The sequence below is a fragment of the Portunus trituberculatus genome, chromosome 43, assembly GCF_017591435.1.
Source record: "Portunus trituberculatus isolate SZX2019 chromosome 43, ASM1759143v1, whole genome shotgun sequence".
Lineage (NCBI taxonomy): Eukaryota > Metazoa > Arthropoda > Malacostraca > Decapoda > Portunidae > Portunus > Portunus trituberculatus.
Window position 1 is genome coordinate 23,926,690 of NC_059297.1, and position 24,845 is coordinate 23,951,534.

General features: G+C 38.3%; 2 protein-coding genes and 1 non-coding gene across 3 annotated transcripts; 2 read left to right on the forward strand and 1 right to left on the reverse strand.

The window, feature by feature from the left end:
• Positions 1–891: 891 nt before the first annotated feature.
• On the reverse strand, positions 892–963 carry Trnad-guc. The gene has a single exon. It is a non-coding gene; the product is annotated as a tRNA-Asp (tRNA).
• Positions 964–1,358: 395 nt separating this feature from the next.
• Positions 1,359–19,274, forward strand: LOC123518128. Its single transcript, XM_045278765.1, is given in 8 exon segments — positions 1,359–2,202; positions 5,454–5,608; positions 10,037–10,197; positions 10,375–11,209; positions 11,211–11,812; positions 17,067–17,176; positions 17,420–17,553; positions 18,829–19,274. Coding segments are annotated over 8 exon segments (2,169 nt in total). The 5' UTR covers positions 1,359–2,191; the 3' UTR covers positions 18,990–19,274.
• A 221-nt stretch (positions 19,275–19,495) lies between these two features.
• LOC123518292 lies at positions 19,496–24,462 on the forward strand. The gene is made up of 2 exons (XM_045279027.1): positions 19,496–19,653; positions 22,749–24,462. The coding sequence occupies exon 2, from the start codon at positions 22,763–22,765 to the stop codon at positions 23,792–23,794; it is 1,032 nt and encodes a 343-aa protein (XP_045134962.1). The 5' UTR covers positions 19,496–19,653; positions 22,749–22,762; the 3' UTR covers positions 23,795–24,462.
• The last annotated feature ends 383 nt before the right edge of the window (positions 24,463–24,845 follow it).

Genomic DNA, 24,845 nt, shown 5'->3' on the forward strand with positions numbered 1-24,845 from the left:
TGCTTCTATCCTGGCTACTGATCCTAAAAACTTTGCGATGTCGCCTTTGTTGTAACCCCTATACCACTTAAACACTTCTATCAGGTACCCTCATTTAATCTACGTCTCTAAGGAAAGCAAATTTAGTATCTTTAATCTCTCTTCGTATGGAATATCCCTCATACCCTGTAATCTTTAGCCATTCTCCATTGTACTGATTCTAATAGAGCTATGACCTTCCTATTACTTGGGAACCAGAACTGTACAGCATAATATTGATGCGGTCTGACCAGCGACAAATATAAATTTAATATTACTTCTAAATTTCTGCTTTTAACACTCCTAAAAATTCATCCTAGTATCTTATTTGCCTTACTATTTCTAGCCTCTATGCATTGTTTTCTTAGACCAAGATCGGAGCTAACTATAACTCCTAAATCTTTTTCATATTCTGAACCTTCCAAGGTCTCGCTGTGTGGATTTCCTTTACCTACGATCAGTACTTTGCATTTGTTAATGTTGAACTGCATTTGCCATCTGTCTGCCCATTCCTTCCTCCTACCTAAATCTGTCTGCAAGGCAATGGCATCCGAATCTGACATAATCAGTCTACCTATCTGTGTCATCCGCAAATTTACTAACATCACTACTAATTCCACAATCCAAATTATCAATATATATATATATATATATATATATATATATATATATATATATATATATATATATATATATATATATATATATATATAAACAACCTCTACGAGCTTTGATTAGAAATTAAAGATGTTTTTCTTAATACTGGCCTTTTACCTCACTACACATACATTCCATAACTTATCAGCTAATTCTAAAACTAAATCTGCTTATTTGATTAGAAAACACCCAACACCAAAAAAAAAAAATGCATCTCTCCCCGGCGGGGAATCGAACCCCGGTCTCCCGCGTGACAGGCGGGGATACTAACCACTATACTACCGAGGATGTCTAAATGAGTTGGAACAAGGAATACCTAACCAGAACAAATAATAATATTAGCAATAGACAAATTAACGTATTATTATAGATGCATTTGAGTAAATCATTCACATTCAAATAACTTTCTCTACACTTCATAACATGTCGAGTTTCCCCCCTGCCTCTGATCGGTTTTATCCTTTTATTCTCCTTCCCCTTCTTTCACCCACATCTTACACAGTCACCATATACTCTTGTTCGTCTCCCGATGTATCTTTCAACACTTCCTTCTCTCTTCCAGGTCAGTCGATAAGATGGCAATTAATTACAAAGGACAGTAAGCAGCAGGAAGCATTGAGTCTGCCCTGCCAGGCCCCGCTCTCCTCCACGCCCCGCCTGTCACCACGGCAACCACCACAAACAATAACAAAGTCCACGCAGGTAAACACAGACCAGACCAGGTGGAATGCGTCGTGGCGGAGGTTCAATTCAAAACACCACCAAACCCGCGACGAAGGGACACTGAGCAAGAAATAGTACTCAATAAGTGGATAATAAGTAGCTAAGGAGTGTGGTGGACGTGCAGTGAAGTCGTCTGTGATTCCCTCCAGGCTACTACAGTGAAGGGATTTACCACTCATCCGTTCTCTCCCCCAGAGGTAATCGGGCGATAATCCAGTCATTTGTGTCTTACTTGACCACGGGGTGTGTCTCCTGGACGTAATGGATGGGCGCGTACAAGTATCACTTTATTCTACCAGTGCGTTGATCGTGGATGGAAATAAGAAGTGACCTATATCTTGCACTCAGCTGTATGAAACTATCCTGTGAATACCGTCAGACCACTCAAGGTTCAAGCAATATACGAGGCCAGGCCATAATTAGAGGGATAATTCCTCTCTCTTTGCCACTGTGGATGTGTGTGAAGGAGTTGCATTACTGTGGTGTGTTTGTGTCGTCTTGTTCTGGATGTGTAGTGAACCACCAGCATCAGGAAGGATGTCGCAAGGCAGACCATCCAAATCTAAAGCATACCTTGCATCACGATCTGCTATCAAGGCATGCCACATACTCATGTATAATACTGAAACAAGAATGATACAGTAAAATACATACATATATCAGAAAACTACTTATAATTGATAACATAGAAAATGATACTACTAATGGGATGAACTGAGGGAAGTGAGCAACTGCACAGTGGTTACAAATAGCACTGAGCAGGGACAGATTTGGTTGCTTGGTGGAGGACCTGATGGTGATCGGGTAAGGCTGATACAAAGGTGGTGGGTTAAGCAGCCCCTCCATCTTGCCTCTTGTGGAGATGTGCTGCATTCTGCCTCCCTCTTCTAGGGGGAGAGTAGCGTTTGTATCAGAGCTTGTATAATGTTCCTGTCTAAAGTGACCATCCACTTCTGGTTAAAAGTGGAGTCTATGCATTTCATCTGGCTAAAAAAGGCTATAGTTTTAGCAATGCTTTTCGTTACTAAAAGTGATATTAACATTTGATATTAATATTCACTTTTGCTATTTAAAACTGTTATCTTAACATTAACTTTTTATGTTAAGAAGGAACTAAAGAGCCACTTTCCTTAGTTAAAAGAGGCTTCAACAACTACGTATTTCTCTTTTGTTAAAAACACAACCTAAACATCCACTTTTAATTATTGTAAAAGGAAAAATTGTAACTACTGCTTTTCATGATTAAAAGTGGAGTTCTCAATAATCACTTCCCGGACTGAGAACTCCAGCTAACGATTGAGTGGTCTCAATCCTCATCTTTATCTAATGCAAGTGGACATTTAACATCCACTCCTGCCAATTATGTTGGCTTTACACTTGCATTACTTAGGCTAAGGAACATTTTGCATCCACTATTTCTCCAAGGAAATTATGCTTTTAGTAGCTATATTCCTGACCTAAAGAAAAATATTAGCATGCTTACTGTAATGTTTGCAAAGTGACAGTCCAGCCTCTAGATAAAACTTACAGCATGATCATTTTGATATTAAAGTCAACTAAAACAAGTTTGCTCTCTCTCTCTCTCTCTCTCTCTCTCTCTCTCTCTCTCTCTCTCTCTCTCTCTCTCTCTCAAAACAAAAACAAAAAAAGGCTATCTTCACCCACAAACAAGGTCCCAAATTCCATAGAAATAAAAAAGTGATTAGCATACCTGCCTTCTTAACATGATTAAATTCTTGTCATTTTAAGTGTAACCCCACACACACATAAAAGGGAGACAATAACATCTTCAATAAGACATACACTCAAATGTAGGTATGGCTAAAGAAGCATAGTATTACCAAACTAGAAAAAGCAAAGAAGCAGAACTATGGGTACACTAATAAGTCTCAAAGAGCAACAATTATCAGAGAAGTTATGATTAGCTAGTACTAAAGCTGGAGAAAGGACAAATGAGAAGTAATAAAAAGAAACAGTGGAGGAAGAAGATTTATCACCAAAGAAACAACTTTAAGGGGACACAGCATGAAATTTAACAAAAAGGTAACACAAAGAGGAACAGACATATTTTAGTGTTCCTTATGACAGCTGTTCTGTAAAATGTAAAAATGAATTCATCTTTTCCATAACGGTTAGTCACTGAATATACCAACTAATACTACATAAGTGCTTAATATCTAAAAAGTAAGTTGTGCATCCTATCGAGACCTTACAAGCATGTCTACTTTCTATTCACTATGAAAGTGAATGATGCATGACTGGTTTTTCTGTCATTGTGTTGGGTGGTTCTCATCTATTATTTTTTTTCTAACCTACATACATGTTAATTGTTTTGTAATGGATATGAAAGTGTAAGATGATGATGAACAAACATCATATTTTTAACCATTCTCCTGTGTCTTCCCATGCCATGCAGTGACAAGAAGGAAGTTTGGTATTGTATTTTACTTAAATATGTACAATCTATGTGGTCCAGTCCTGAGATATTTATAATCTGAATCTGTAGAACATTGCTGTTGTTGCTGCTGTTGCTACTGCTGCATGTCTCCATGAAGCTTAATTATAATTACTATTGTTGTCATAAGCTAAGTTGATCTACACATAGCTGCATCCCCACCATCTCCTCTCCGCTCTTAGCAGGCCAGCAGTGTGGTGCATTCCTATCCTTTCACACTTCCCATATATTTTTTTTTCTATTAAGATATTATTTTGAATCACATTTTCAAAATGCTTTGCCCTAAGCTAATTCTCAAAAATACCAATGCCAAAAGAGTAATAATACTGAAGTATTGGCTCCTTAGGAAGCCTGTCTAAACAAGTAGCAAATATTATTCAAATAAATATACCCATGAGTCTGCCGAAACATGTCACAGGAGACAACACTCACATCATAGATGTAATAATACCTAGTATGTAAGTAATGTGATTTTAATGAAGACGGATTACCACATGACATGTACACAACACAAAAACACCAAAAGTGCCACCCATGAAATATAAGATCCCACTAAATCATGGGAATTGTGTGAATGGTGGTGGCACTGGTGTAGCTGGCTGACTCTATGAAAGCAAGGTTGGTGATGTTTAGAAGACATGGTAAAGGAAACACACACTACATAGTATGTCAACATAGTGCACCATAATGTCATCGTGGCACAAGTGGTACAGCTTTATTATCATTTAAAAGACCACAATTACTCATTCATATGTTTCAATACCCATTAGATATTTATTATAAACTTCCTCCTTTACTTGCCAGGATGAAATTTGGATGAAATTTGCAAAGATATATACAAAATCTTTCCATAATTTCTCTAAAAGATTTGATACTCTAATATTATTAAGTACTTTTCAAAATCAGCACAGGGCAAAGCCAACTGAATACAGTATGTGACTGAAAATATCTTATTTATATCTAAAGATTCTTGGAAGTGGCAACAGTATTGTGAGTGGCCAATCTACTAACCCATAAAGAAAAAAAAAAAGGATGAGGCAAGGAAGAGAATGTGGCTTGTAGATCACCTTAGCCTACACAGACTATAGTATATATATATATATATATATATATATATATATATATATATATATATATATATATATATATATATATATATATATATATATATATATATATACTGTATAGTATTCAGGTACATATATATGTAATGCTAACAATAAACTGATACCTTGCCTAAACTAAACATAACAGGTGGCTACTTACATCCTTTGCTTAGCAGGGTACTACTGTGCATTACCTACTGCCATCATAATGACAGAAGAAAGAACCTGAGACATTGTCAAAGTCTAACACTGTACATACTATGCTGCAGACTCATAATACTTAGATATTTGAAGAAAAAGACTTGTACATACTAATGCTGAATATTTCTTTGCAGTTTTTTACTCAAATTATAAAAGTAAACTGTGCTGTGGCATCTCTATCAATACACCTACCTGCCTAGATAGCTACATGTATATGGTGAAGGACAGGAAGATAGAATCATAATCTGACCTTAGCTAAAAAAACTGACACTTAAAACTATCTTTCTCCTAAGGTACAGAACTCCAGTCATGCGGGAGGGTGGGCGGCTGAACCTGCCTGCCATGCGGCGTGGCCTTTCTCCCGAGGGATGCAGGATTCGGGAGCGCCACAGCCAAGGCTCCCTAACCATCGGGGTGCAGGGCGTGACAGTGCATCCCGCTGAGAGAGGTGAGGAATGAGGAGAGGGAAAAGACTCCCTGACATTGCAAGTAAACTAGTGCTCAAAAATTGCTTGGCATGTAGCTATACTAACATATATCACTGGACTCACAGTTCAGCAAGTAATTTTAAGTGTACAGTACACTTCTTTAAGCCACAACCACTATGAACACAAGCTGTGTGGTGACTGGTAGAGACACAAAAAGCAGCAGGGTAAAGGATTACCTTCCAAAGAAGTGGCCTAATGCAAGGTGTCAGGTCATGCAGGATTATCTGGGATTATGTGAGGTAATTTCAGGTTGTCAGCCGAGGGAGGAAAGGTTAATAATGTGGCTTCCCCTTTGCTGGGTGGTGCCACATATCCATGACCTGTTATTTTGCTTCCAGCATTTTTTACTCTTTTATTGATCAAATGTAGCTTCTAACCTAGCTACTTGATTTAGTTATACTTACATAACTATACTATACTGCACAGTACATATGAAACTTGTATATGCAATATCCCAAAGTAGCTATATCCATGCAAACAATTTTACCTGAACCCAAACATCCTTCACACACACACACACACACACACACACACACACACACACACACACACACACACACACACACACAGAGAGAGAGAGAGAGAGAGAGAGAGAGAGAGAGAGAGAGAGAGAGAGAGAGAGAGAGAGAGAGAGAGAGAGAGAGAGAGAGAGAGAGAGATATGGAGGAACAGGAAGAATAAGAGGAGGGGAAGGCAAAGATTATGAAAGTGCTTCCCACACTGCATTGCTGTGTGAACAATCTGCAGCCAGTCAATTTTCAGAGTTCAGTTAGTTTTGAAGTGTTTTTGTGCATTCCTGTAGACTGCCAGTGGTAAATGGGTTTGATGGTGCTTTCTGAATACATTACTTCCATAAACAAACTAACCCAGATTTCTATAAAAAAAACCATGTCCCTTCCACTTTTTTTTTTTTTTCATCTTAATTGAGATGAAAATGTTTCCTTTTAATAGTAGTATGTATATCATTGTTGATAATTTTTTTCTTTTCATATTTTTTATATCTCTCAAGACAAAGAAAAATTCCTCCTTTTCATAATATCAATATCACTTCTCAAGCCAAAATCTGTTTTCTTTTCATAATCTTCATGTCAATCAAGGTGCTTCCTTTTTTGTAGTTCTAATATAATCTGCAGTGAAAACTCTCATTAATGTAACTTTTATACAAGAAAGCACTAAAACGTTTTCTACATCAAACTTTCTGTCATATACTGAATAAATTCAACAAACTAATATTATTCAATTGAATACCAATTACATTACATAAAAGAAAATAAACGATGCAGACCAGATGTATACAGTACATAATATAGCATTTTCTGTGTCACACATTTGTGGGATGGTTGAAGTCTTAAAAATCAAAGCCTATAAATTTTTTTGACATTTTTTTCTGTCAATGTAGCAAGACAATACTAATAAATTCCAAAACCTGAAATTAATCATCACTTTTTTTTCTTATGTGTAAAAGATAAATGATGGTCTTGTAATATATATATATATATATATATATATATATATATATATATATATATATATATATATATATATATATATATATATATATATATATATATATATATATATATATATATATATATATATATATATATATATATATATATATATATATATATATATATATATATATATATATATATATATATATATATATATATATATATATATATATATATATATATATATATATATATATATATATATATATATATATATATATATATATATATATATATATATATATATATATATATATATATATATAAATGATGATGATATGATGTGAATATTATGACAATGATGTTAATAATAATAATAATAATAATAATAATAATAATAATAATAACAATAATTAAAATGGTAATGGTTTTGATACAAAAAATCAAAGTGCTAATTATGTAAAAAGACCACAGATGACAAAAATAATAATGGTAATAATAATCACAACAAAAACAATAATAATAATAATAATAATAATAATAATAATAATAATGATGCACACTACAAATTATAACACCGCCACAAATTATAACACCAGGAAGGCTTCACCTCAGGTCATAATGAGGCAAGACTGCTGAAACATTAATGCTGGAATTTATCAATACACCAATACATATTGCAACATGCTAACTCTCTCTCTCTCTCTCTCTCTCTCTCTCTCTCTCTCTCTCTCTCTCTCTCTCATTACATCACAGACAGCCACACTTCCTGTAAGCTAATACCTATGTACTTTACTACTATTAGGTACTCACTTTCCACACTGACGCCTCTGCCACCCATACTAGCGTCGCCTGGCCTGGGCATCCTTGGCTTATCCCTGGATGTTTTTTTCCTTAGCCCCAGATAATTCAACTTCAGAAGAAACATGACAGAACTGTACATCAACAAGCCATTAAAGAGTAAAGAAGTTGTAGTTGTATAATATAATTTAATTTTGACACATTTTGAAGTCACCACAAGGCTAAAGAAGCACAGAAACATAACCTTTTTCCCAGGAAGGATTCCCTATACTTCTCTATAAAGGTCTGGGATCAGCCCTCAATGTTTTCAGTCCCAAGAAATGCCCCTGAGTAGTTGTAGTTTCATTTTTGTTATTTATTTTATTTATTTATTTATTTATTTATTTTTTTTTTTTTTCTCTCTTATCATAGGGGGCCATACTTTTCCTTCTGAAACAATGGGTGGTCACTGTTTTCATTCTGACACTTATATGAATCTCTTTTTTTCTTTTCCTTTTTTTTCCACACCATGTAAAGCCACATTCCTCATTTTGATACTTTTTTTTTATTCAGCCTGACACTGGCACTATGGCTGGTTTATCTTCATATATGCTGTAGGTGATGGTGATGTCAACATTATTTTTGTATTTATTTATTTTTCATTTGTTATCTAAGGTAGATTTTTTTTTTTTTTTTTTCTTTTGAAAACTATGGATGGTCACACTTTTCATTTCACTCACTATGGGTATTCACACTTCACTTTAAGCATTACATAGTAATGATAGCGACACTTTTAATTTCAATCTCTATGGATATTCACACATTTCATTTCAAACATTAGAACTGATGGTCACACATTTCATTTTGAAACACCATGGATATTCACACCATTTATGAGCACCTTTCATTTCAACCATGGACCGATGCACTTTTCTCATTTCGATACAGTAGGAGGAGCACACTTTACATTCTTGACACCATGGATGGCCACACTAAACTTAAGATATCTTGCAAACTAATGCAAAGCCACACTTTTTTGGTTCATTATGACATTATATCAGACCACAGTTTTCATTCTACTCAGTATAAACGACAACTCTTAAAACTAGAGTTGGCGAAACCCTTTTTTTTCTCTCACTTAATACTTTTCTTTCTCTATCATGTAATGCCACACGTGCAAAGCCACATCGTCACCAGAGATGCCCCTCCCCTTTTTCCTTTTTGATAAAATGAATGAATGGCCTCACCGTTTATAATGACAAAGGGTGGAAGGCTTTACTTTTCATTTTGACACACTAGCCTAACCTATCTCTCTGATGAATGCGCTTTTGTGGCTTCAGTTACATCCCAATTTACATGCCAGACAAAATATTCGGTAAATGTTTCTTATCTAGCCGTATCAGATACAAGTACGAAACTCACATGTCATGTATGTTACCGTACGGTTGTTACACAGGATTCGTGACAGATTTGCCGTCGAAATCAATCTTTACTTGCTACCAAACAATTGCTAACACGATGATGAGCAACACAGTATCCAAGTTCACACGCGAGACACCACCTTACTCTACATAAAGCACGAATCGTGTTGTGTTTCTTACCTGTAGCAAGCAAGCACGTCACTCCATCACCTACACAAAACACTCGGAAGATAATCTTGGCGAGAGATAGCTAGTATGTGAAATATATGCGCAACCCGGAACTTGACTCAGGCCAGGACGAATGAAGGCTTTGAGTTTGAAGCTCTGAATCATGCTTCATGAACGGTGATCCCGACTCTCTCTCAAATGAACGGTTCAGTCTTACCCCACACAAGGAATAGATGGAAGTTTACACATAGTGGATGTAATGATAATTATGGTATCATTATTGCCATTATTGACAGGATCAAACGTCCATAAGCTTCTATCTAGTCCTTGTGTGGATAGGATATTATATCGTTAAGAGGGAGAGAGAGTCGTGATCGAATTTCCAATTCCATTCAGTGATAACAACGCAGTCCTTATCATTCCAAAATTTTGTATGTCACTGTTTTAGTTGCAGTGAGATAAACTGGCAAAACGGGACGTAAAAACCAACAGTAGTCGTCTAAATTTGTAATTTCATCTTCCCTTGCCTTCTTTCTCTTCTCTCCACATCTTTTTCTCCTTTCAGCAAGTCGCAGCCAGAGTTCATTCCTGCAGGAAAACGTGAGGCGGCTGCGGGAGATCCAAGCCAAGTGCCGGGACAGGGAGCAACCCAGCCGCCGCCACCAGCCGCTGCGAGCCACCACTCGCGTGAGCTCCGCCTCCACCACCGCCTCCACCTTAAGCAAGGTAAACCTCATGAAGGGTATAACTTAAGTTATTCTTATGTATCGCTTTTCTTCTTTTACCTTCCTTTTTTTTCCATGTGATTATCACCACTATCACAGTCCCCTTCACCTTTAGCATCCCTCCTCTATGTCACCGTTTACCAGTCCTGCTGGAGGATTATTAGATTTTCCCCTGCAGACAGACGGTCCTGTCGATGCCTCCTTGGTGAAGACTGGTGAGGGCGGGGCGGGGCGTGGTGACAGTGCCCACTCAGACTACTATTCTCTCTCAGAGGATCCACCCGATCCACCGCTCCCAACACACCCCCACTATCCACCACAGGGATGGCCTGCCAACACATCCTCACGCCCTCAGAGTCCCGTGGTGCTCAGGCCGCTAGCCACCAGCCCCCTGCCACCCCATGAGTCAGACCAACACCCCCTCCTCCCCGATGCTGGTCTTACTAGGGAAATGAGGAGGCTGCGAATGGAGAGTCTGGTATCTCGCATCAGCAGTCAGCGGCCGGCGTGCGAGATGGACTACCACCAGCACTACCGGACCATTGAGAACCAACACCGTCAGTTGTTGGATGCAGTCGAGAGAATCAACAGTTCATCAGGTGATGCAGGCAGCGGTGAGGACTCCACCCGTTCGAGGGGAACCCAGGTGAGGGCTGCTACCCCTCCAAGAATGGTCCGTGCACACAGCTTTGATCGCAGCACCCAAGCCAGGCGGCGGGAAGGCAGCGCGGAAAGAACCAAAGCAGGTGCCTCAGGTGAACTAAAAGCCTTGAAAAAGTTCCACCACCGATCCTCCTCCCCATCCCCGTCTTCCTCCTTCTCCTCCCCACAACCCGCTAGATCTTCCAGAATAATCTCCAAGAGTGGTCGCTTGCTCCAGGACACAGGTGAGGGGAAAGGTGTCGCTGGAAGGCAAGCGATGGGGCTCAAGAGTACTGCCATGACGGAATCAATAAGCAAAGATGAGTCGAGAGGAAAACGCGGCTTGCTGAGAGCCAAAAGCGAGCTGGGCCGAGCCTCCTGACATACGGCCTTCTGGCACCCGTCCACCTTCCCGCCACGGCAGCCTATGGAGCAATGCCAGGCAAGACGCGGCAGATGCCGCTTCCTTTTCGGAGGACACGAATCTCAACTCCACTTTGTCCTCTAGCTGTGACTTTTACCCGGGGGACCACATAGAAGCCGAGTCTCCCCGCCGCGCCACCCGAGAAGACCTCAAATTGGCGATTCGTCCAGACAGTCAAAGCACTACGGCAGAAGGAAGCCATGGAGCAAAGGATCCCAACCAGAACGATTGGGACTCGTACAATGACCTAGACTTCCCCCAAAACAGCGCCGTGGACGCGGAGGATGCAGCAATTTACTCCGGTGCTGTGGCAGGAACCAAACACAGCGAGCCGCCTGATAGCAAGGCTGAGGTTACTGTGGGCGAGAAAATTACCAACGCAGGGGAAGACAGAAAGATTGACGATCCTGGCGGCGTAGATGAGACGGATGACGTGCACCGTGCCCAAGCGCTGGCGACACCCACACCTGTCCAACACACCGGCGAGGATGACACCGCCGCTGTCGCCACCGCTGTCACTACCACGACCAACTCTCCACGACGCTTGAAGGTGAGGGTTAACTGATGAGATATTACAGCAGACGAGAACGAAGCTTCATCTGAGGAAGGGAAGGGAAGGGTTATATCGTAAGATGCTCACGTCAGTAGCTATTGCATTTCAGCAGATAAGCCTCATTACGTTTTGTATGGGTTGATAACAAACAAATGAACGTGTTACTGAGAGGAAGGGTAATTTCGTTAGTGTCATGTAGGACGCGACTTTCTTGATCGCTGCCATGCGCTTTAGTTGAAATTATTCTTCCATTACATACCGAGTAAGAAGACTTTCATGGCAATTCTTTAACCTTCACATCTAATACCACGTTTGCTTAGTTTATTTCGTGCTTAAAATATTCATCATATACATACAAACACATGTACATACGTACATATAAAAGAAAAACTTTAATACCACGTGGTTCATTGTTGATTTGATGCCTGAAACTTGTACACTTCAATTCAAATCGATTCATGCAACAAGTCACCATGCAAACACATAAGAGCCGCCGCAGTCATGCACTACCAGCACATGTTTTAAGTGTCTTTTCAAACGTACCTCACGCAGCACCTAAGTGACTAACCTATCCGTTTGTAATAGAGATGTATGAGTTATTCCTGTGGCTTAATGTTGGAGTGTAGTAGAGATGTGTAGGTTATTGCTGTAGTTTAATGTTAGAGTGTAGTAGAGATGTGTAGGTTATTGCTGTGGTTTGATATTGGAGTGTTGTAGAGATGTGTGAGTTATTGCTGTGGTTTAATGTTAGAGTGTAGTAGAGATGTGTAGGTTATTGCTGTGGTTTAATATAGGCACATAAAACCAGGTATCGTATACTTTGGATTGACGGTACTGGAAGTTATGATGTTTTAAAGGTGTTCCAGTGATGCCAGGGATAAATTGACAACTTTGCATCAACGGGGAAAATATGCTGAGGTTAACTCAGCTAATCAACTCTTTGACCTTCAAGCACAGTCGAGAACAAGAGGCGTTATTAACAAGGATCCGGATGCCACTTGTTTAACGCCGGAAAAGAAAGAAAGAAAACGATTTGAACCACAGAGCAACCCAAGATAAGAGCGCGGCATCTCTCTCTCTCTCTCTCTCTCTCTCTCTCTCTCTCTCTCTCTCTCTCTCTCTCTCTCTCTGTATCTTATCATTGCGACATCCGTTGGCCAGAATCCGTCTTACCACTCCCTTCAACACTCCCTACTCAGCGCTGCCAACCACACAACACTCGCATATACCTACTTTTGACGTATTGCACTACTTGTTCATGGATGCATTTATCAGCATATTTAACGCCTTTCATTATATACATTGTTAGGTACTTATTTAGTTGACTCGTTAGATAGGTTAGATATATAGTTCGCTTGTTCGTTAGTCAGCTTGTTAATTCGCTCGTTGATTTGTGGGTAAGTCAGTTGGTTGCTTATCAATTGAGTTAATAAGTAAGTTAGTTAATAGGTTAGTTGTTTTGGTTTTAATGACTTGATCAACTAAATTAATAGAGTAGATTAGCAGAAAGATATTTGTTCTCGAACAGAGAGAGAGAGAGAGAGAGAGAGAGAGAGAGAGATGCAAAGAAAAAAAAAAAACTATCTGAAGGAGTTTTTGTGGATTAGTTAATCTGAAGGGTGTCAGTCATCCACAACTGCCATACTTATCTGTTCACCGTGTAGTATTTCCAGAAAGGCACAGATTCCTTTGAAAGGCTTTGGAACCTGATAAGGACAATTATTAAAAACTACAGAGATATTCTTTTCCGATGTAAGAGGGAAATAACTGGCCAAGGACATATAGAAAAAAAAAACTCAAACAAAAAGGCTCACTTAGATGCCAGTACCGGAACAGGGCCGAGTGATAAATGTCTTGAAACCTTCCTCTTAGAGTAGATGAATTCAGGTCATAGCTACATGGAAATGCAGCAGCAGGTAGGGAGTTACAGAGTTTACCAGAGATTAATCAGGTAATTTCCTTATTGGCGATGTAGAATTCATTTGTGATCTGTATAATGAAAACACCTTTGAAAATTTTGATAACTTCCCGATGTCTTGGAATATTTTCATTAGTTATCCTCATTGGTTTTGCTTCACCGTCGTCCTTTCTCATTATTATTTTCTTTTACATTTTTTTTATTATCTTTACCTAACTTCACTATCTATTTTTTCAGTATTATGTTTTTGCTTTATCTTCGTTCTTTATTACTATCACTATTATTGTTACCTATTTTCTTATCACTATTACTATCATCTACTACCTTCATTATCATCTATCATTGTTATGCTGCCACTGTAGCATCATTCATCTTAAAAACAGCGTTACCCCATTAGCTTTTTTTACCTTATTTTCTTCTTGTTTTATTTTTCCTTCCATATGATAATAATTTTTGTATATTTGTTCATTTACTTACTTCTTTCATTAATGGTTGGTTTCTTCATTTATTCTATCATATTTCTTTTTTTGTGTAATTTATTTTCTTATTACATGTAGATATATCTAATCAAACCATACATAGTAACTATAAGGAGCTACAGTGACGTCAGTACTAGTGGAAGTCAGAAATCTGGTTACCGCCGCACATAAAGGCCAACACACCACACATGCAAACGCTTTGGCGCGTTATCTCTGAGAAAACTTTTATCCTACCGTCCTTCAGTGGAAGTTGTAGGAGGGACTCTGAGGGGTGCTCTCTTGATTTTAGTGATTGATTAGGAAGGAATATATATCGTCAATGTGAGAGAGAGAGAGAGAGAGAGAGAGAGAGAGAGAGAGAGAGAGAGAGAAAATCAACTTATATCAATGGTACTTTCATGATAGTAGTGATTGATTAAGAAGAATATACACAAACAATGAGAGAGAGAGAGAGAGAGAGAGAAACCAACGTATTCATCCCCATGGCCTTTGAATATATTACTGGTGAGAGTCTAGAGTTTAGCTAACACATTCTCAAGATACACGTCTGTAATATCGCTTAGAAAGAACAAAATGATACGGTGATGAATATGCGAACAAGAAATGATAGATAAATGCTAGGACTGAGAACTCTAAGGGCCAATGTCAAAAAAATCCAAGTTTTGAGAAAAGCATATGTGAAATATTGCATCATTTATTAACAATCAGGTAATTACAACAAACGAGCGCCAGTGTAGCTCCCCGGATGCATGGACGACATTGGCCATTATAGCACTGATAGACAGATGAATTTCTAGTTTAGTGGTGTGCTTATCGGCCATTTTTTGACATTGGCCCTTCTAGAATGAATAAGTAGATGGTAGATATGCGGAAATGTATGGCGGTGATCGTTCCCCGCAGTTTGAGAGTGAAGGCGGGAAGGTTAACGTGACGGTGTGTTGCTGCTCTCTTCTGGGTATTCTGGCTACTCCTCGATCATCACTATTTCAAACCGCGGAGATGATGTGTCGGGTTGGCATGAGTCTTTATTTTACTGATGGTGCGGAATTGTTGTGATATCCAGCACCATCATCATCAGCATCATTTATGTACATTATAGAGGACCGCTGTTTGTCTCCATATGCGAAAAAAAAAAGGATAAATAGATAAAAGTTACTAAACATGATAAATTTGTCAATGAAAAATAGCCACAACGACAACAATAATGATAATAGTAACGAATAAACAAATTAAATAAACTGACCAACAAATAGGTTAAATGGAATAGTAAAGAAAAGCAGTGTAAATCTAGAATCACGAAAAAATATTCTCAAAAACCCTACAATGCCTTCTAGCAAATCAGAACTAGTTAAAAAGAAAATAAACAGTCGAAGAAAAATGTCACAAACTACAAGAATATTGTGCACGGTCCCTGGTTCTAAGACATGCGGGGCGGGAGGGGAGAGCAGCTACAAGAGAAGCTCAAAAGAGAGAGAATAATGTCGCGGCGCTGTGGTGGGGCATGTGGCGACACTCCAGTAAAGGTTAAAGGGCGTGGCATTACACTGAGACTGTCATCTATCTCTCCTTCGCCTGTTGTAAAAAGAGATAATGATAATGATAAATAAAAAAAAATGTGAGAAACTCGATAAGATAAGAGTAGATAGATGAAAAAGATATAGATAATTAGACGAATAAATATTTAGAGTAAATGAATATTTCAATGGAGAACCAAAATAAGGAAGTTACTCTTACATATATTGATTGACAAACTGGATGAGATAAAGAGTAAAACAAGTGAATATATAAAGAGATACTGTATTATAGTTAAGTAGACAGATAGTTAAATGGAAAACTAAAATAAGGACGTTACTCTTAATTAAATACAGTAGCTCTCGTCTAGACTACTTTCAACACGCTCTATATAGTGAAAGTTATTAGGATTTCCAGAGGTGTCTTCATGATTTTAATGATCTTTTATAAGAGTTTTGTAATCTGTACTAAGCAAGCTGGACTCTTATGATCTCAGTGGCCTTTGAAAGTAGATAAGAGTCCAACATACAACAAAATGCGAACCTTACTTCTCACGACAGACACACACACACACACACACACACACACACACACACACACACACACACACACACACACACACACACACACACACTAGCTTAGCACAACGTGATAAATGTAATCGTGTTTTTTTTTTTTTTTTATGTTGATAGTTCTACGTACGTTCGTTCTCTCTCTAAAGAGCATATGTAAAGAAATTGAGAGAGAGAGAGAGAGAGAGAGAGAGAGAGAGAGAGAGAGAGAGAGAGAGAGAGAGCATCAAAATCTAGTGGATAAGATAGCACCACATCCTCCAGTACGTCTAACTATGACTACCGTTATCAAGCCTTCTAATGGAACGTCATTGGTATTCTCCTAGGATTGTTTCAAGATTGTACACTGGTAACTTGAGAAGTCTTCTCCATCATTAGTGGCAAAAAACACACATGCAGTACATATAGACTCGATTTACCATCTGTGACTTTTGAGAAAAATGTTATTGAAAGACAAACGCGCTCAAGAATACTGCTTTTAATGTGAAGGCAGTAGATAAGTAAGTCATTAAATAGGTACGTATGATGCATGTAACACGTACGTACGGCCGAACTTTTATTTGGGACATCTTTAGAAGTGACCAAACATTGAGTCTAAGCTTGAGGGTTTATGTTGCGTTGAACGCAGTGGTTCCCTTCCTATCAGAGAGGTCAAGCAACGCGTTGTTTGACCTCTCTGTTCAATGCATAGATGGTTGACCGCTCGGAAACATCGCATCATATTATTTGTCCATACGTGACACTCCTCATATTTTGTGTATGTCCCGTAGAGAGAACAGCAGCAGCCCAGGAGGACCCGTGGCGACCTCCTGCGGAGATCCCAGTCCCTGAAGAACGTAGCTCACACTCCACCTTCCTATCAAATAGGCAAAATACCAAGGTGTGTGTGTGTGTGTGTGTGTGTGTGTGTGTGTGTGTGTGTGTGTGTGTGTGTGTGTGTGTGTGTGTGTGTGTGTGTGTGTGTGTGTAATTATCATGTGCTACTTTACGTATGTAATATTTTCTTTTCAATACATAAAAATTCACTGCTCTCTCTCTCTCTCTCTCTCTCTCTCTCTCTCTCTCTCACACACACACACACACACACACACACACACACACACACACACACACACACACACAGATATTTGCAAATCCGGAAAGAGGAGAAGCGTCGTCAGGAGGAGCTGGCCCGCGCCGTGGACCCGGACTGTCCTCCAGGCCACCAGCCGCTCCCTGACCACGAGCGTCTCAACACCCTCCACCTGCTGCACAAGAGTAAGTCACCGTCAGTACGTCAATCATCCCTCCCTTCCTACCTTCACCAATATCACACACAACCCCAGTCCCCTTTCGGAGTTAAAACCCTTTTGTAATTAAAGAAATATTCTTACTCTATTCGTCTGTTTATTTATTTGTTTATTTAATCAGGGTATGAATTTTATTTTAATGTAAATCGCATAGTCTCCATTTTCAACTAAGTTAGCTTTGGTCAAGTATGATTTAAGTTAACTGCGCTTCGTTAAGTTTCCGTTGATCCTCTATACTCTATCGATTAATCATTTCATGAGCATGGGAACTTTTTTTTTTTTTTTTAGCAATACTCACTTTAAACAAAGAAGCGCTTGACCACATCTTAAGGCGGATTCGAAGAGTTTTATCGAGTCAGCATTTTGTTATCTTCCAGATTTCCTGTTAAGTTTCGCTTTCTATCGCGCCGTCTTGTATAGTTTTTAGTTTGTACCGTTTAGTTCATGGAATTTGCATGACAGTATGGCTCAAAGAATATATTTTCAGAAAGAAATCAAACATCAGTACAAGTGAACAATAAAATGATAATAAAGACACAAGACATTGGATCACACATACGTAAAATATCATAAGAAAATGTATTTTTCAATTATGTTTTAGTTTAGCTTTCTACAAAAAAAAAAAAAAAAGTGTACTCATGCTGGAAAATGACAAATATAGCAAGTAAGGAAAACAAGAGAACGAAATACTTGAAATACTTGACACGTATCAAAGCAATCCATTATCCTCGCAATGTTATAACGTTCCATTAGGGGAAAAAAAGATAAATAAGAATTAAATAGATAGATAAAATAAATAAACAAATTCACATCACTGCTTTCCACATCATCCTCGTGAAGTTTCATAAGGTCACATTATTACGGAAATCGGGTCTCACTTCACTTGTCTTTCGTCTCTATGACATAATTACTTTGAAATCATGCTCTCTCTCTCTCTCTCTCTCTCTCTCTCTCTCTCTCTCTCTCTCTCTCTCTCTCTCTCTCTCTCTCTCTCTCTCTCTGTCATCAGCTTAATGTTCGTTTCCTGTCTTGTCTTCACCACCGTCACTAACACCATCATTACCAACCCTTTTACATTACTACAGCCATCGTTAGTTTATGTATTATCATCACCATAACATCAATCAGTTATCTCTCTCTCTCTCTCTCTCTCTCTCTCTCTCTCTCTGTAACCGTGTAACCGTGTTATGCTATAATTCCTCATCATATCCTTCATCCTTCCTTCCCTCTCCTTCTCTCGCAGGTCAGACACAGGTTCTACGGGAGCTGTCAAGTCTGCCCGTGGCCCAAGACACCCTGCGAATCAAGAAGGTGCGTCTCACCCTGGAGGAGAAGCTCACTCAAATTGAAGAGGGTTTGCGGATCTTTTCTCAGCCTCGAGTTTACATTATGAACGACGACTGATTGAGAATTTTCTTTATCCGCTGCTTGTTGATTTTTCTTATTTGATGTCTTACTGAAGTATTATCATTATCATTTATTATTATTATTATTATTATTATTATTACTCTATCCACTATTACTACTGTTTATTGTTAATTACCGTCATCATCAACGTAGTTTTAGAAATAATTGTTTCCTTTTTCTGTTAGCCTTTTTTTTATGAAATACTGGGACCGAAGCTAAATTATAAATGTTCTTAAGCTGTAACCATGATAATAATAATAATAATAATAATAATAATAATAATAATAATAAAAATTATAATAATAATAATAATAATAATAATAATAATAAAGAAGATGTTAAATAACACGAGTATTTGTTTGTCCTTCCCTATCCAACTCCTTGACTACGAAAGTAAATTACCATCTTATGTACTATGTAGGTTACAGCTGAAACACGTGTTCGTCATGGGAAGCAGAACACACACACACACACACACACACAAGCGACGCCTTTCCAACACCACATCCTGTACAATTTTATCGGCGCACTTAGAAGTCTGTGTGTTCGCCAGTATCATCACTATAGTACGCTCAGTCGAGCTGTCAGGGGTGAACGTGGACGGCTCTTCTGTACCGAGGACCGAGGTGGCCAGGCATGCGATAATCTTCCAACGCCAAAAGTAAGAGAGAGAGAGAGAGAAACTCAGGATCATGGATAGAAATCTAGAAGGGAGGTAGAAGTGCAGAGAAATGTAAGAGAGAAGAGCTGAGACATCTAGAAGAGTGCAGTAGAGGATAAATGGAAAAGTGAGTTATATATCGAAGAGCGAGAGTGAGAAAAACTAAAAGGAAGGTAGAAGAGAGGGAATATCTGGAAGGAGGGACGAGAGAAATATACTAGAAGATTAGAAAGGAAAATAATGGAAATTTGAAAGGGAGAAAATTGGAAGGACAGAGAGATCAAAAAGAGTAAACGAAAGGAAAAAATAGGATAGAAGAGAAAACTGGAGGGATAAGAGAGATATACTACCTAATGGCGGGTTCACACGTGCCTGTTTGCGACTCATCCCTTCTAGTCGGAAAGTGTCACACGTAGCGCCTGGAAAGTATTGACTAGTTGGTGCCCTGGTGAGAAGTGAGTGTAAACAAACAGCTACCCGCCAAGATGTCTTCCTCCAGTGACGATGCTGAAGCTGTGGTTGCTCTTCTTTTGGCGTACCGGAAGAGTCAACAGAAAGGAAAATGCCTGTGGATACGTCCCTGGCTAAGTAGAAGGAAAGAAAGGAGTGTCTACTACACTCTAAATTAGCCTACATTTCTCATAAGGAAATTGTTTATCTTTAGAAGACTGTGCACAATTGCGATCAAATCAAATCTTGACAGTCTACATTGAGGGAAACAGTTCTTGTAGAGTGGTGGCTATTTCATCGAACGACGATTTGCGCAAGCTTGTTTTTACTGTATAATTCATTTCTGGGGTCCCAGATGTGTTCTTTTCCCTCACCAACTCTATCTTTATAACATCTTTATAACTGAAGACCACATTTTCAAGGCTTACTCCATGACGTCACGACGTAAATAAAGTCGCAAATCGATTAACAAGACCAACAAGTTGGTCGTTTTGCGACTGCTTTTCCCAGTCGCTAGGCGCCGATTTTGACTCGGAAACTCCACGTACGTAAAATTTCAGTCGAAAATTGGCACGTGTGAACTCGCCTTAAGTCCTAAGAGAATAGGGAGATAAGTTTAAGGGTGAAAATAAGAGGGAAGTGGAAGATTGCATGGAGAGAGGAATATCAGTAAGGGTGAGGCAGTGAAGATGATGACAAGGATGTGGGCAATGGGACCACACAATCGACACAGATATTTCATGAGAAAGGATCTAGGAACTGCACTGCAAGTAGACAGCTGGATCACTACCTTGACTGGCCAAAATGGACTTGCTTGTCGTAGTGAGCAACTCTTTTCAGCAATTAAACATATCTTTAAGATGTCTGCACTTGAAATTTATAATCCCCCTACTGGTGGTGTTGCTGATGCTTGACAACAAACTAGTCTTCGTGGTGAGAATTGTGCATCATGAAATACACTTTTGATTTAATTTCTTGTCATATTATTGGAAACTGGTCAACAAATGCCTATCATACCTAGAAAGTGTGATGAATTTAGTTTCCAGTGAGAAATTGTTGCAACTACAGTGACCAGCGCATTGTGACCCTCTTTGCTATAAGTCATGGTAATGACAGTCTGTTGCTGAAATGTTTAGAGAAAATGTATCAGTTGTAAGTAATGTAGCAGGACTTAATGCTCAAACTGAGACAATGTCTCTTGCACGAACTCCAGAGGAGTGTGACCATTTTTTTTTTTTTTTTTTTTTTGGGGCAACAAATTAACATTAAAAGGGTCAATAAGATGCCAATCCCAAAGGCTGTGTCAAGAGAATCATTAAAAATCTACAAATGCATCTTGGAACCTCTCTCTCTTGAAAGAGTTCAAGTCTTAGGTGAAAATACAGATGCAGGCAGAGTTCCAGTTTACTAGAGAAAGAGATGAAAAATTGAGAACTGGTTAATGCTTATGCTTGCATTAAAGAGGTTAACAGAGTAGGTGTAAGAGAAAGAAGGGTCTTGTGCAGCAAGGCCACAGGAAGGGATAGGCATGCAGTGACCAAGATCAGAGCAGTTGACCTGAAAATAGCAGAAGATAACAAGAGATGCAAAATTGTGGCAATAAGAAAGAGGATGAAAAAGTCTGAGGAAAGTTGATAAAACAAAAAAAAAACTTTCAATTCCATCCCATCTAAAAGAGCAATGAGTGGAATTCCATGCACATGCAAAGCATACTCCTACATGAATGGATAAGGCCCTGTACATATTTAGCAGCAGTGAGGAAAGAGAAAACCTGCCAAGACTATTCAGAATGCCAAACTTCATAAAAGTTGTTTTAGCTAGAGATGAGATACGAAGTTTGTAATTTAGGTTATGGGTAAAAAACAAAGTGTCGAAGAGGACAGTTGAATGTCATTGAAGAAGAGAGGATAGTTGTCTGGAAGGTTGTTAAGTTGATGAATGGAGGAACAATGAGCAACACTTAGTTTCCTCTGCCCCAATCAGAAATGCAAGACATCATTAAATGTTGCCTTTCTCCTATTTTCTGTTATTATTCCCTTTTACTTATTTCTTACATCAGTTACCTCTTTCATCTTGATGAATGAGACAACTTTGTACAATTCACATACAAATACAATCTAATGGACACACCTCTCTTTCCAAGAACTAAACAGTCAGTGTTTGGCCCATAAAGAGTTCCTGTGATATTCTGGGAAGATGAGATACCACTTTTTATAAACCCTCGCCCAAAATGTGCATTTTCTTACAACACAAAAATACTTTTCAAAACAATTTTGCAAAATTAAACAAACTATGGATATGAATGACAATTCATATCATAATTACACAATATAATGAATAGCTACACAAAACTTCATCATGTTGCCAAGTGTTTCAGTAATGCTTGTAGTTTTTAACACAAGATTACATTTGTCACCTTATCCATATCCTCCTTCTCCCCCAACTGCTTCTCTTCAAAGAAGGCTCTGAAAATTAAAGGTATTGATATCAAAGCAAGAGAAAAATAATTATAAGTAAATATGTAAAACAGTTTATGAAAGTATTAGTTAGAAATATTCAGATATGTAAATATAAGATGAAGGAATGATTCCTCAAGAGTTTGATTCTTATCTAAAATATATATATATATATATTTTCTTTTGCAGAGGATTCCTCCACTATGGACACCACTCCTAGCAATGTAACAAACACCACAGAACTGGGTGAAGACCAGTGTGCTCCATACGTGGTAATAGCAATGGTTGCACAGCTCACAATGCTGATCCAGTTAATTTTGCTTGGCATTACAATTTACTTCAATCTTACAAAGCTAAATCCAAATTTACAAATTGGAGAACAGAAAAGAAATAGTGGAGTGCGGAAAAAGTTTAAAGGAATATTTTGTTTTCCCACTACATGGTGTTCATCTTCCTCCCAAGTTATTTTGATTCCAAACAGACACTCTTCTCAAGATAACCAGCCATCCATTAAAGTAGATCAAACTGATGCACAGCTCAATGATTCTCCAGAGTCACAAACAAGTATTGCACAAAATAAGGAGGGTTCTCCAATGCCTCCTATTCCAGACATTGAACTTCCTCCAACACCATCCAATGTGGATGAACACTCTCGATGCTCCTTTGGATGTGCAGACGAGGACCATGAATATGATTACATTGCGCTGCCCATCAATAAGAACCAACAACAACACAAGCCACCAAAGGAACAAGGAAGAGAGAGTAAGCCTTCTGACAATAATGTGTCTGAAAGATCATATGGCACTTTAGAGTTCATGCCACCACAGGCAGAAAGTAAAGAGAGAAAGAAATTTGACAATAATGCACCAAAATCATTATATGACACTTTGGAGTTCATACCACAGGCAGAAGGAAAAAAGAGAAAGAAATCTGACAATAATGCACCAAAATTATTATATGACACTTTGGAGTTCATGCCACCACAGGCAGAAGGTAAAGAGAGAAAGAAATCTGACAATAATGCACCAAAATCATTATATATATATGATACTTTGGAGTTCATGCCACCACAGGCAGAAGGTAAAGAGAGTAAGCATTTTGACAACACTGCATCTAAAAATTTGTATGATATTTCTGTGGACAAGTCACCAAAGGCAGAAGAGAAAGAGAATAAGTGCTCTAACAATAATGAATCTGAAAACTTGTATGATGAACTTGTGCCTATTTCCAAATAGAGTCAGTGAAATGTTTACATACCTACTTTACAGAATGAATAACAGATACATGTATGAAGTATGAACCACATGGTGCTTTGAAATGTCAATAGCAGTATGGAGCAAGGACAGCCTCCTTTGCTTATACCAGCATAGCAAAATCATACAATGACTAAGATGACGTAGTTTTAAAATCACAATAAGAAGGGCAGTGAAACTAAATTATTAAATACAATATAGTACTAGACAAGGGCTGAAAATAAATCATGAAATACTTAGCTTACAAAGTAAATGAAGAAAATAAATTACTAACAGGATACAATTTGTCATTCAACATTAAAAGACAGAAGACAAAGAAAAACAAAAAATAAGACTTAAAGTTCATTATGACACTTGGGTAGAGAGGGTGATATAGGATGATTTACCATAATATGTACTGTACAATTCCTTTTATAAGAACTTGTTCACAAGCATGCTGTACTGGATGTTGTAGGTGGTTCATGAGAGAAATAATCAAGAGTTCCCATGTTAAATAAAACACAAAACAAAGTCACATCATTCAATATATTTTGGTCTCTGCTTTATAATTCAATAGTGTATCTACAGGTGACACACACACACACACACACACACACACACACACACACACACACACACACACACACACACACACACACACACACACACAGTATCTGATACTGAGAGAAGAATATGCCAGTCGAAGCACAAGATTGCATAGTAAGAAACTGAGGAAGGGAAGATGTCTATGAGATATTAAAAACTATAGTTTCCCGCAAAGATGTGTTGAGACGTGGAACAGTTTGAATGAAGAAGTAGTGTCTGCAACGAGTGTACACAGTTTTAAGGAAAGATTGGATAAGTGTAGATATGGAGACGGGGCCACACAAGCATAAAGCCCAGGCCCTGTAAAACTACAACTAGGTAAATGTATACACACACACATCATTATCACATCTTGCAAATCCTCCCAATAAATTATTAATTAGTATGAGAGAGAGAGAGAGAGAGAGAGAGAGAGAGAGAGAGAGAGAGAGAGAGAGAGAGAGAGAGA

What these genes read in the sequence shown, in the direction of transcription:
- LOC123518292 (XM_045279027.1), top strand. Translation starts at nt 22,763, where the DNA reads ATGGACACCACTCCTAGCAATGTAACAAACACCACAGAACTGGGTGAA.